Here is an 11741-nt window from a genome sequence, read left to right as displayed (position 1 = left end):
AATGTTTTTGGATTGTACTTTTGGTTCTGAATCTTCACCACAGGGAATCAAACCTTTTCCGGAGGTTGTCACTATTTGTTTTACTTTTACAGCAAAGACCAGAAGTTGTGTAGGCTCCCCGACGTGTGTTCAGTGCCTACTTGACTAACGGCGTTCGTTTCCTCCTCCCGTCCATCAAACGATGTTTGACATTTGGAGGGCTACCGCTAACCGCACTGTTTAGTTAACCTATTACTGCTCATCCCTAACCATGAAATTTTAGCCTAAGTAACTAGCTGGCGCTTATGCTGGCTTTAATGGGTTTTCGAGAGGAAAGATGATCGCCTCACTTTCACGGGGAAGTTTGCTTGACGAGGTCCTGCACGGAGGCTTTAACGAGGTAACCGTTGTCTGGTTCCTGTTTAGTTGGTTAGCTTCAGCAAACCACAACAACATGAGCGATTCTGTCTTTTTCATAGTATCAAACGTGTGATATGAATATACGTGGTTTATTCTTGGAACGGTAAAGAAAATGCCAACTAGAATATTTAACGTGGTTATTTCCCCCCAAAACAAATCAAGATTTGAACAGAAACCTGCGTCACTTTTTGCTTTTCACAAATAAGTTTACCACGGCTAGATAATGTATACAATAAGGCTAAGATGTGCGCTACGTATTAGTAAAAATGTGTTGTTAATGGATGGCTTGTGTATCCCGGACAACGCTGGTCACGTGATTGGACGGGACGACTAATTTTAAAAAAGGAATAAAACCCTTGAAAAATATGCGTGGGGTATTTAAAGGCAACTGTACCCTTAGAAAATATTTTTTATAGTTTTAAAACGAAATTTAAAAAAGATTTGGAGTTGGGATACAGATGGCTGGCCCCACCCCCCTTTGTCCTGGCATGATAAACAAAGGAGCACTATTTTCTGCCTTGTGTGTCCCATAAGGAAAACACTTCCTCTTTTCAACATTAATTAAACCGTGATGGGGGTTTTTTTTGCATTCTTTTTTTAAATACAGCAACAACTGACCACCTACATCTCCTGGGTGAACGCTCAGCTCAAGAAAAAACCTGGACTGAAGCCGATCACTGACCTCAGGAGGGATCTGCAGGATGGAGTGGTTCTCGTACAGCTCATAGAGTTAGTTGGTAAATGCACACCAATCCAGCATTGTCAAAATTGTGATTGGACAAAGAGCAATAATTATCTGCGCTACGATCAATAAAATCTAGCTGAAGTCTGGGCTGCTGCAAAATCTTGGCGCGTTTCTCAATACGACCACAAGAGGGCGACTCTCCAACATCACACACTGTCCCAGTCAAAAAGTGTAACGACCCTGTAGCCTCTATAAAGGTCATATCATTTGTATCTTCCTGTTTTTTCCCTGCATAATATTTGTGACAGCTGGGGAAGTGCTTGAGGATGTTTCTGTGGCTCCTCAAAGCAAAGAAGACAGCAGGAAGAATGTGGAGCAAGTCCTGCAGTTCATCGCCTCCAGACATATCCGCATGCCTCATATCTCAGCAAGAGGTATGTCTTGCCATAGACATTTTTAATGGATTTTTTAAATTATTTGAAATTATCTTTCTGCAGACATTGTTGAAGGTAACCTGAAATCTGTGATGAGGATTATCCTGGCTCTGGCTGCTCACTTCAAGCCCTCAGCCAATCACAGGGTTGCTTCAGGAAATGGGAGGGGCTCAACAGGCGCACCTTGCCACAACCCTCTGTCCACTGTGGCACTGGCGCAAGGTGCTGCTGCTACTCTAACATCAGCCCGATATGACGCCTCACTGCCTGCAAGTGCGTCACGCATGCACAGGTACGCTATGTGCAACCTCCAAAGTCAAACTGTGCCAAAGCAGGACAAGTTGGAGTTAAACTACCACTAAAATACTTCAAAAAAATCTGTCAATCAAACTGAGCCTTGTCATTGCACCTCTTATTGGTTCTCCGAGTGATTGTAAAGCATAACAGTGACTTCAAATATATCCTTTCAGTGGCTGGAGGTCAGATTTGGACAAGAGTGTGTGTGTTCGTGCACTGGTGAAGCAGTACGAGAGAGGAACCCCGGACGAGCAGGACGATGCACAGACCAACAGGTAATTGAAAATCGGTACCAACACATCTCAAGGCTTAATCTCTTCAATTGTGGCCTTGAGAGTTTGGTAATAACAAATAACATTTAATGCTATAATCTGAATGTGAGGATTTTTTTTTTTAATATAGATAGCAAACAGTTGACTGTTTGTATGTAATTTCACACCAGGGGCGGAATGTGCTGAATTTGGCTTGCAGTTAATGTGATGTAATAGCAATGATTTGCCGTCTTTAACAGTTACTTCTCCACACTAACAGAACAGTAGACTACATTCTCCCATTTATTTCTATGTGTGTCATGCCCGATGGGTTGGTAACATGGTGTGTGTGTTCCGAAGCAGAGGATTGAGGGGAGAAAAAAAAAATAATCAGCCTTTATCCTCTTCAATCACATGTCCTGTTTTTACACTGGCATTGCATCATACTGAGAGGCGTTTCTAATGTTCTGGTTTCTTTTCATTTTTTTTTTTCCCCCGCACTGACCGGTGCAGCAGTGGTAAAAGTTAAACCCCATCATTGTGTGTGGCTTAATTAGGAGATAGGCTTTTGTAGGAAAAGCTGCGCTGGTTGCCATGGTAGCATGTGACTAGCAAGACGCAAAGGGCGTGTGCATATTTGTGTGTCAGAGTGTGGAAGATGATGAACTAGCATGAGTCTGGTGGACCACAGTCAGTCAGATGGGGGCAACGCAGATTAAATGGTAAGATTAGTTGTGTTGAAACTGGATTACAAAATTAGCTCGACTCTATGCCGTTGTGGCAATATGTCGTTATATAACCGTATGTTTTGAAAGCTTTTGTGTTTTCTCTTGATTTATTTGCACACTATCTTTCTTTCTTTGTTTCTCTCGAGTCTCAGCTCAGTGAGTCCTTTACCATCTCCCAGAGCTCCACCCAGCACCCAAGCAGACCACCAGCAAGAAGAGCACACGCTATCAGAGGACCAGGGTAAGCGTTACGTCTCGGAGTCACGACGCGTTGCGTGATTTGTGCCTCATTATTAATTACTAAGTATCTACATGTAGTCGAGTCTTCTCTTACCGAAGCGGAGACGACCTGGGAGTATTCCATCAGTGAAACTCTGAAGAGGGAGGTTGAGGATACTCGTAAAATGGTGTCGGCTTTGCAGGTAGACAAGTGGATAGTTTTTGTTTTTCTTGTTTGATAAATGAATGAATAAATGATTAAAAACAGCTTTAAAACTATTTAATGTAAAAGTTGAATCCAGGTGAACTGTGCTCAGGCATTGACTTTTTTTTTTTACTTTTACACAAAGTGAACTTTGTATTGCTCTACATCGCCTCCTGGTGTCAACTTTTGTCTTTTGTGCTTCTGAGGCCCTCCTGCTGCAAGGCTCTCTGCCGGAGGACGAGCAAGATCAGTCTTTAAATATAAATTTGGATGACGGTCATCCCGAACAACAGCTGGTAAGCATTTTCTCCCCCTCCCACTTCCTTTCATATGTTTTAATTTATATTGCTGCTTTTCATTTTCTGTTGGAGCCCTCCCTTTTTATTCCTACCCTGCTTCCTCGTGCTCCACATAGATCGCATTTCTTGACACACTGTGTGTGTATGTGTGTGTAACAATGTGTGTGCGCTGACACGGGTGTCAGTTTCCGTGCATTCTCACACTCCTCCTTTTGTCCTCGCTCTCTTCCCAGGTAGTCATCCGCAGCCGCTTGGATCAGAGTATGGAGGAGTCTCGAGAGCTGAAGGTACGTTTTTGTATTTTTTTTTTTTTCGTTTCAAGCACTTGATTAAATCCAACAAGATCTTTCTTGCTATGTCAGACCCATTCATATTTAACTCACCGGTTTAGAGGGAGCTGTTGTGCTGTAAGCAAGAGATGAGACACCTCCAAGGAATCAAGGCAAGATGCACGCAGAATTTACACAATCTCAAATAGCGTCGGGTAAAATCAAGCTTGGTTTTGCTTATGTGATGAAAATTCCAGGAGGCCCAGCAGCAGCGCCTGTGCACTCAGGAGGCAGCCATACTCCAACTGAAGCAAGAGCTGCTTCGGGCCAGCCTGGCTAAGGATGAACTGAACAATCACAAGGTATGAAAATATACTCAATCGCCGTGTCGAATGTCATTTTGGATTCTAAGGATGTTATTTGTCCTAGACCGAGCTGCAGTGGAAGCTGGAGGAATGTAACCGCCTGTGGAATGACTGCAAGGTGGACAGACAGTACTGTAACTCAACACCATATGTTGCTTTCTTCCCATGGCATGAGATAAAACCCCTTTCTTTATTTCCAGTAGATATGGTCCGCATTGCTGGTTTCAAATCTTGTTGTTGTTCCTCTTTTGAGTTGGCCTTCTGTAACTTATTTGTCCTCTTTTTTTTTTTTTGTGTGTTACCAAAGAAGGAAGTTGGGCAGAAGGACCGACTTCTGCAACAGCTCAAACAAAAGCTTGAAGAAAGCCAAAAGGAGCAGGTACAGAAATCATGTTGAATAAATTGCATTTTGTTCCACGAAGTTCTTACTGGGCGATGTTTTTTGTTGTTGTTGTTTCCCCCCCCCCCCCCAGAGTGAGTTACAAAAGGAGCTAGACCACAAAAACAGCATTAGGCAAGAAGTAATGAATAGAGATCTACAACAGGTAATATTGATTTTAATTACACAACTAGGAAATTCTGAACACCAGGCATGTATTTGACAATAAACCTTTCTCAGATTTCCCCATCCACTGGAAACAATGGCTATTGCCACTCTGGAAATCCTGCTTCCTCCATATCAAGTGTAAGTTGTCATGGATAATTCACTGACGTTAAGTAGACGATGAAACTGCATTTTTATTTTGCAGGCGGAGGAGGTTCAGCTACTCAGAGATGCACTCCGAAGTTTGAGGAACGACTTCAGAGCCCACGACCCACAGCACCACACACTGGACACCCTGGAGCAAGGCATCGTGTCACTCATCGACAGACTGCATGCTCTACATACACACAGGGTGTGTATTTTAGTGTGAGTTCAACCTAATCAAACAAAATTTTGAATTCCTCCCTGTGGATTTTATTTACCCCAGGCTAGAGGGAAGTCTCCCCGACGCAAAGGACAGAACAGTGATTGTGACTCTTGGCCAAGTAAGTTGAGTAGTCTGTGAAACACGAGTTATGCTTAATATGTATTTTTAGCATCCGCTGTGTTTCTGGTTTGATTCCTTGCAGAGGTTTGTCAGTCCAACAGCACTTCCAAACCCTCCACTAAGATACTGTACTTCACCGGAAGATCGCCAACACCTTCGATGATCAACATACCCAAAAGGTGAGTTAAGTATGACGTCAGCATATTTGTACATATGGTTTCAATGTGAGTGTTACATTTCGACAGGTTGGGTGAGGTGACTCTCAAGGATGTGAAGGCAGCTGTGGATCAAGAGGGGAACTACAGGTACCACTTTAAGGCTTTGGACCCGGAATTTGGTACTGTAAAAGAGGAGGTAAGAGGTGGCTGATGGGGCATCACAATGGAAGACTCGAGAATTGTGTAAGTGAAACCCAGTGTGGTGTGAAAACAGGTTTTCCTAGATGGTGCCATCGTTCCTGGCTGGGAAGGTAAAATTGTAGCCTGGGTGGAGGAAGACCATGGTCAAGACAGGTAACAACATCAACATGTCTCTCCTATTTTTTACAGGTTTTACTGAGCTCTTTTTATGCTTTCTTTTTATATTTTTAGACCTTCATAGGTGTACAAAGCCACGAAACTGGAAGCTTGAAGAAGACAATTTGAGATTCGACTTTTTACACTTTGTACAAGACTTAAGCAGTCAGAAATGTGGATTTTTATGCTGGACTCGCTGTAGTGTCAATGTTTGTCATATCGTAGAACTCAGTGCCTTGCAACCATGTCCTTGATATTGCCAGACCTTCACGACAGTGTCTCAAAAATAGTCAGAAATCTAACATTTGACAATGTCCACTTCCTGTTACAGGTATTAGAAGTGTTTGGAATAGCCTTTCATTCATTCATTTTTCAGCACCGTAGTCTTTAAAACAACTGTATCAGTTTGAATGCATTTGATCCTTTAGCCTGCAACAGATGTAATTTTAAGTTGTCAGTATTACCCACCACAGGAGTTAATAGGACATGATTTGTGAAGTGGCCCGATGTTAATATTGTTTTTTTTTTTGTTTTGTTTTTTATCCCCAAATGACTCAACTGCCTTGCATGTTAACTTTCTGGACATGCTTCTGTGAATTGTTGTCAAATTTATTTGCCTTAGAAATGCTGATGAATGGCACTGTTAAGCTACTGTTTACTGTTTAGTTGGAAAAAAATGTCATGTTTGTATTTTTAATGATACTCTGCTATGAGTTTGACTTCTAGGACCTAAATAAGGAACTGTACCTTTATTTATTGTGTGTGAGTGTTTTTTTGTGTGTGTTCCGCTTCCATGTTGATGAAATTATGTCAGACCCTGTTCACTTGCACTCATGCTTAAATACTGTTTCCTTTTCTAACAAGCCAATTAGATTATGCATCAAACTAAATGCCATAACGGTCTGCAAAATGTACAGTTTTATTTTTTTTATTTTTTATTATGCATCTAAAGATTTACAAACAAGTAACTTGTCTTTTGTTGAAGGATGTGCAAAATAAAACTGGCAGATGAAAAATATTATTTATTTATTTATTTATTTATTTATTTATTTATTTATTTATTTATTTATTTATTTATTTATTTATTTATTTATTTATTTATTTATTTATTTATTTATTTATTTATTTATTTATTTATTTATTTATTTATTTATTTATTTATTTATTTATTATTTCAGTCTGCAGGACATCTGTTTGTGTGCCGTTCATTTTACACCGCAACAGTTTTACGACACTTTTAGCCGAGATACGGCAGTGCGTGTAGAGTGCCGGAAAGCGGTGTGTTTTGGACAGGAGGAGGAGGTCATTGGTCTTAGAGGCTTTTCCTCATGCCCGTGTAAAATAAATAATTTAATCATAGCTCTATATAGTTATTCAACGGCTCCGACATGCTTCGTCTAATTCTGCGGCTCAGGCCTTCCGCCGGGCTCTCTCGTCCCCGTGCCCTCCCGACTGGGCCTGGCACCTCTGCCGTCAGCTCCCGTTGCGTATCTGGAACCAGCTATGCAAGGCGGCTACACCGCGTAGCCGGTTCCCGGACTGTATGCTCGACCGTTGGCTTCAGTCACAGGGGAGCACTGCTGCGATGTCCCCAGCTTACCGTGAGCAGTCGGGGCGAGCGTTTCTACAGTCTGCCGCCGCACCAGAAGGTACTGTCACCGGGTTTCCGGTTGCTACAATGCCCACTTCACTTAGCATGACCTCCGTCATTGGCACAGACATGATGAAACTTACAATGCAGTTTATTACATTACATGAATAAACTTCAAATATGTGTAGGTGCCACTGCAGAGATTTGATTTCAGCTTCCTTTAATTTCCGACTTTAAAGTGGATTTAAGCTGTCATTTAAGGAGCAGCTGCTAATAGCTACTTTGATATGCTTTTATTATATTTCCCCCCCAATCTTTACTGAACCAAGGCATATTATTGTATTAAATAAGCAAAATAGAATTACAAACCAAAATGTCAAAGTAAACAATGATATAATTATGGATCTGTTATGTGAATTATGTGATCATGTCTTCATTTTTAGTGCTTTCAATAATTTTTTAACAGGTGGAGCTGCCTGCACTGTCACCCACCATGCAGACTGGTACCATTGCTCGTTGGGAAAAGAAGGAAGGAGACAAAATCGGCGAGGGAGACCTCATAGCAGAGGTTTGCTGATTGTGTGATGCGTGTGTATGAATGTGCAGAAAGATCACGTTGTCTCCTTGTAGGTGGAGACGGACAAGGCCACAGTGGGATTTGAGATGCTGGAAGAGTGCTATCTTGCCAAAATTCTTGTTCCTGAAGGAACCAGAGATGTAGAGATCGGATCTGTAATTTGTATCACCGTTGATAGGTAAAAAGAACGGCAATTGTGAACGGTGATGAGAATAAAAACAAATAAAAAAAGTCAACTTTATGTTGTCCACCTTGCAGTCCAGACCTCATCCCAGCATTTAAAGACGTTACGTTGGACTCCATCACTTCTGCTTCTTCATCAGCGGCTGCAGCTCCTCCTCCAGCTGCAGCTGCAAGTGCACCGCCTGCTGCTCCAGGCAGCTCCTACCCGACACACTTAAAGGTATTTGAACAAAGGTTCAAATAAATGGCACCCCAAAAAACATTGGGTGTCTTGCAGATTGCACTTCCCGCACTCTCCCCTACCATGACGATGGGCACGGTGCAGCGCTGGGAGAAGAAGGTTGGCGAGAAGCTCAGCGAGGGAGATCTGTTGGCTGAGATAGAGACGGACAAGGCAACCATCGGTAAACTCCCCCCTCCCCCCGTCCTGCACTTGTCGTTTCGATCCAACTCATCGCGTCCTGTTTAGGTTTCGAGGTGCAGGAGGAGGGATATTTGGCCAAAATAATGGTGTCGGAGGGGACGCGCGACGTCCCGTTGGGGACGCCCCTGTGCATCATCGTGGAGAAGGAGAGCGACATCGCTGCCTTCAAGGACTATGTGGAAACAGGCATTGCAGAGATTTCAACACCTCCTCCAGCACCAGTAAGACACTCACACACAGCTACGAAATATTGCTTTGTCATTTTGTTTGTCCATATCAAAGACATCACAGATATTTGCGACAAAAGCAAATGAAAAGTGTTTGCGATCCATTTTTTGACGCCACCTTCACTTCACTTGAAACATTTCGGTTGGAGCACTCGGAAGTCACGAATACTTTGTTCACGTAGGCAGCCGCTCCTGTCGCCGCTCCGCCAACTCAGGCCCCCGCACCTGCCGCAGCGCCTTCCTTGACCCCCGAAGCCTCAGCACCCAGGAAGGGGCGTGTGTTCGCCAGCCCGCTTGCAAAGAAACTCGCTGCAGAGAAAGGCTTTGACCTGGCGCAGATCACCGGTAAGTTGACAATCATTACAAAAGGCTGGTCGTCACAAAAATAGGGTGATGATATTTACGCTTCTTCCTTAGGTTCGGGTCCTGATGGACGCATTACCAGGAAAGACATTGACAATTTTGTTCCCGCAAAGGTTGCACCAGTCAGTGACACTTCAATGACTTTATTTCTTAAAAGTCTTCTGCATCACTTAATACTTTATAATATAAGAGATTTTTTTTCATCAGGAATTCAAAGTGTTTCCTTTTTGACAGGCTGTTCCAGCTCCGACTCCGGCTGCCCCGGCACCTGCTGCCGTTCCTGCCGCACCAGCCGGAACTTTCACAGACATCCCTATCAGTAATGTCCGTAAGGTGAGAGCAAACACGTCTAACTTGGTGGTAACACATCCACAAAATGTGATTGGCTTTTGTTTGAATTTTTGTTTTTGTTTTTGGCTCCTCTTCAGGTCATCGCACAGAGGTTGATGCAGTCAAAGCAAACCATCCCTCATTATTACCTTTCTGTGGATGTCAACATGGACCAAGTTGTGGAGCTTAGGAAAGAACTCAATGAGGTACTGTTTTTTTTTTTTTTTTTTGTGTCTACTTAATGATAAAGTCATCTCCTGTGCTGTCCAGGAAGTGAAAGCCAGAAGTATCAAGCTAAGTGTGAACGACTTCATCATCAAAGCCAGCGCGTTGGCCTGCCTCAAGGTGCCCGAGTGCAACTCCTCCTGGATGGACACTGTCATTCGTCAGTGAGTAGCTTCAACGCCGCTCACATGAAACATCATAAGCATGGAAGAAATTCCATAAAGTTCAATCAAATTCATTCTTCGGTTAAGGGTGACATATGTGTTTGTTTTAGGAACCACGTGGTGGACGTGAGTGTGGCGGTGAGCACAGCCAACGGTCTCATCACGCCCATCGTGTTCAACGCGCACACCAAAGGACTGGCCGCCATCAGTGGCGACGTGTCGGCCCTCGCCGCCAAAGCGCGGGATGGCAAACTGCAGCCACACGAGTTCCAGGTACCATTCTACTAGTGGTAACCGTGCAAGAAGAAACTTATTTTTTTTCCACCCCATCAGGGAGGAACCTTCACCATCTCCAATTTGGGGATGTTCGGTGTCAAGAACTTCTCAGCGATCATCAACCCACCACAGTCTTGCATCCTCGCTGTGGGAGGCTCTGAAAAGCGCCTTTTGCCCGCTGACAATGAAAGAGGGTACATGTCAAGTTGAATTTGTGTGTGTGTGGGGGGGGGGGGGTATCAACAGATTTCAAAGCTGTATTAAAAAATCGCTGTACATATTTTTCTTTTCAGTTTTGACGTGGCCAGCATGATGTCTGTGACGCTGAGCTGTGACCACCGAGTGGTGGATGGCGCTGTGGGCGCGCAGTGGCTCGCCGAGTTCCGGAAGTTCCTGGAGAAGCCCGTCACCATGCTCTTGTGAGGGGACTGCAGTGAACTGACGCCGCCTATAGCGTACACGGGCATCCTTGCCAAAGCGATCCCTTCGGTGGGCGATCGGCGAGGATGCCACCAGGTCATTTCCCATTACCCTGACAAAGTCCGGGGCAGAACTCACTCCGCTTCCATCTCTAGTCCCTCTGTATTTATTATTAAAAATGTCTATATCACAAGAGAAAGCTAGTTGTCATTCATCCTAGAATACATGGAGTCTGGCCACGAAACACATGTGCAAAGGGAAATGTTACTATTTGAGAAGCACTGGCCTAGGTGACTGATTCACAATTTGGTTTTGTCTGATATCAGAGATTAAATAAAGAAAACCAACTGGCTGATTGATTTGTTTTAATTGAGAGGGAAAAAAACAGCAAAAGCATTTCACTAGCTGACCAGGAGACGGCGACAGCGTGGCATCTGAAGACCATCGATTGTTTGTTCTGCTATAGCCTAGGTGACTGATTCACAATTTGGTTTTGTCTGATATCAGATATTAAATAAAGAAAGCCAACTGGCTGATTGATTTGTTTTAATTGAGAGGGAAAAAAAACCAGCAAAAGCATTTCACTAGCTGACCAGGAGATGGCGACAGCGTGGCATCTGAAGACCATGGATTGTTTGTTCTGCTATTGCCTAGGTGACTGATTCACAATTTGGTTTTGTCTGATAATAGATATTAAATAAAGAAAACCAACTGGCTAATTGATTTGTTTTAATTGAGAGAAAAAAAAACAGCAAAAGCATTTCACTAACTGACCAGGAGATGGCGACAGCGCGGCATCTGAAGACCATGGATCGTTCTGCTATGCCGGTTTAAAAAAAAAAAAAAAACGTAATTAGCTAGGGGTCAAAGGTCAAAGTTTACGGTTTAAAGTTCACCCAGGGGTCAAAGGTCGGTTCAAAGTTCACCCAGGGGTCAAAGGTCGGTTCAAAGTTCACGGGGTCATGTGCACATTTTCGAGTTTCAACTAGAGTTGAAAGTTCAGGGTTCAAAGGTCACCCAGGGGTCACCACGGGGTCACCACGGGGTCGCCGCGGGGTCACCGGGGGTCACCGCGGGTTCAAAGTTCAGGGTTCACTTTTTTTTTTTTTTTTTTTTTTTTTTTTGGTTAACCTTTATTTAAACCAGTGCTTCTCAATTATTTTCTGTTACGCCCCCCCCTAGCAAGAAGAAAACTATTCGCGCCCCCCCTCCCCACCGTGACTACCCTAACTTGTCTTGTAAGTCGTAAAATGTTGCACTGTCG

At 43.5% G+C, this 11741-nt stretch overlaps 2 protein-coding genes across 5 annotated transcripts; both read left to right on the top strand.

The window, feature by feature from the left end:
• Positions 1 to 125: 125 nt before the first annotated feature.
• LOC133167741 (dixin-like) lies at positions 126 to 6715 on the top strand. 4 transcript variants are annotated; one of them, XM_061298651.1, is made up of 21 exons: positions 126 to 379; positions 1007 to 1136; positions 1393 to 1518; positions 1582 to 1810; positions 1989 to 2090; positions 2947 to 3035; positions 3113 to 3216; positions 3425 to 3514; positions 3751 to 3804; positions 3909 to 3959; positions 4044 to 4148; positions 4216 to 4359; positions 4459 to 4530; positions 4625 to 4696; positions 4771 to 4836; positions 4901 to 5047; positions 5123 to 5180; positions 5265 to 5361; positions 5428 to 5536; positions 5615 to 5694; positions 5773 to 6715. In XM_061298651.1, exons 1-21 carry the CDS (start codon positions 317 to 319, stop codon positions 5780 to 5782), a joined length of 1998 nt encoding a protein of 665 aa, XP_061154635.1. In that variant the 5' UTR covers positions 126 to 316; the 3' UTR covers positions 5783 to 6715. The 4 variants fall into 4 exon arrangements, with proteins under 4 accessions (XP_061154635.1, XP_061154634.1, XP_061154638.1 ...); XM_061298650.1 differs by having other exon boundaries at positions 2941 to 3035; XM_061298654.1 differs by having other exon boundaries at positions 127 to 379; positions 2941 to 3035; positions 4216 to 4269; positions 4462 to 4530.
• Positions 6716 to 6945: 230 nt separating this feature from the next.
• Positions 6946 to 10824, top strand: dlat (dihydrolipoamide S-acetyltransferase (E2 component of pyruvate dehydrogenase complex)). The gene is made up of 14 exons (XM_061298655.1): positions 6946 to 7346; positions 7755 to 7856; positions 7919 to 8043; positions 8124 to 8268; positions 8326 to 8452; positions 8518 to 8693; positions 8882 to 9044; positions 9117 to 9184; positions 9297 to 9395; positions 9491 to 9598; positions 9663 to 9781; positions 9892 to 10054; positions 10115 to 10251; positions 10351 to 10824. Exons 1-14 carry the CDS (start codon positions 7086 to 7088, stop codon positions 10478 to 10480), a joined length of 1923 nt encoding a protein of 640 aa, XP_061154639.1. The 5' UTR covers positions 6946 to 7085; the 3' UTR covers positions 10481 to 10824.
• The last annotated feature ends 917 nt before the right edge of the window (positions 10825 to 11741 follow it).

This window comes from Syngnathus typhle, linkage group LG15 (genome assembly GCF_033458585.1).
Source record: "Syngnathus typhle isolate RoL2023-S1 ecotype Sweden linkage group LG15, RoL_Styp_1.0, whole genome shotgun sequence".
In the NCBI taxonomy this organism is placed as follows: domain Eukaryota; kingdom Metazoa; phylum Chordata; class Actinopteri; order Syngnathiformes; family Syngnathidae; genus Syngnathus; species Syngnathus typhle.
Note: the sequence above shows the minus strand (reverse complement) of the source record. Positions and strands in the feature narration are given on the sequence as shown.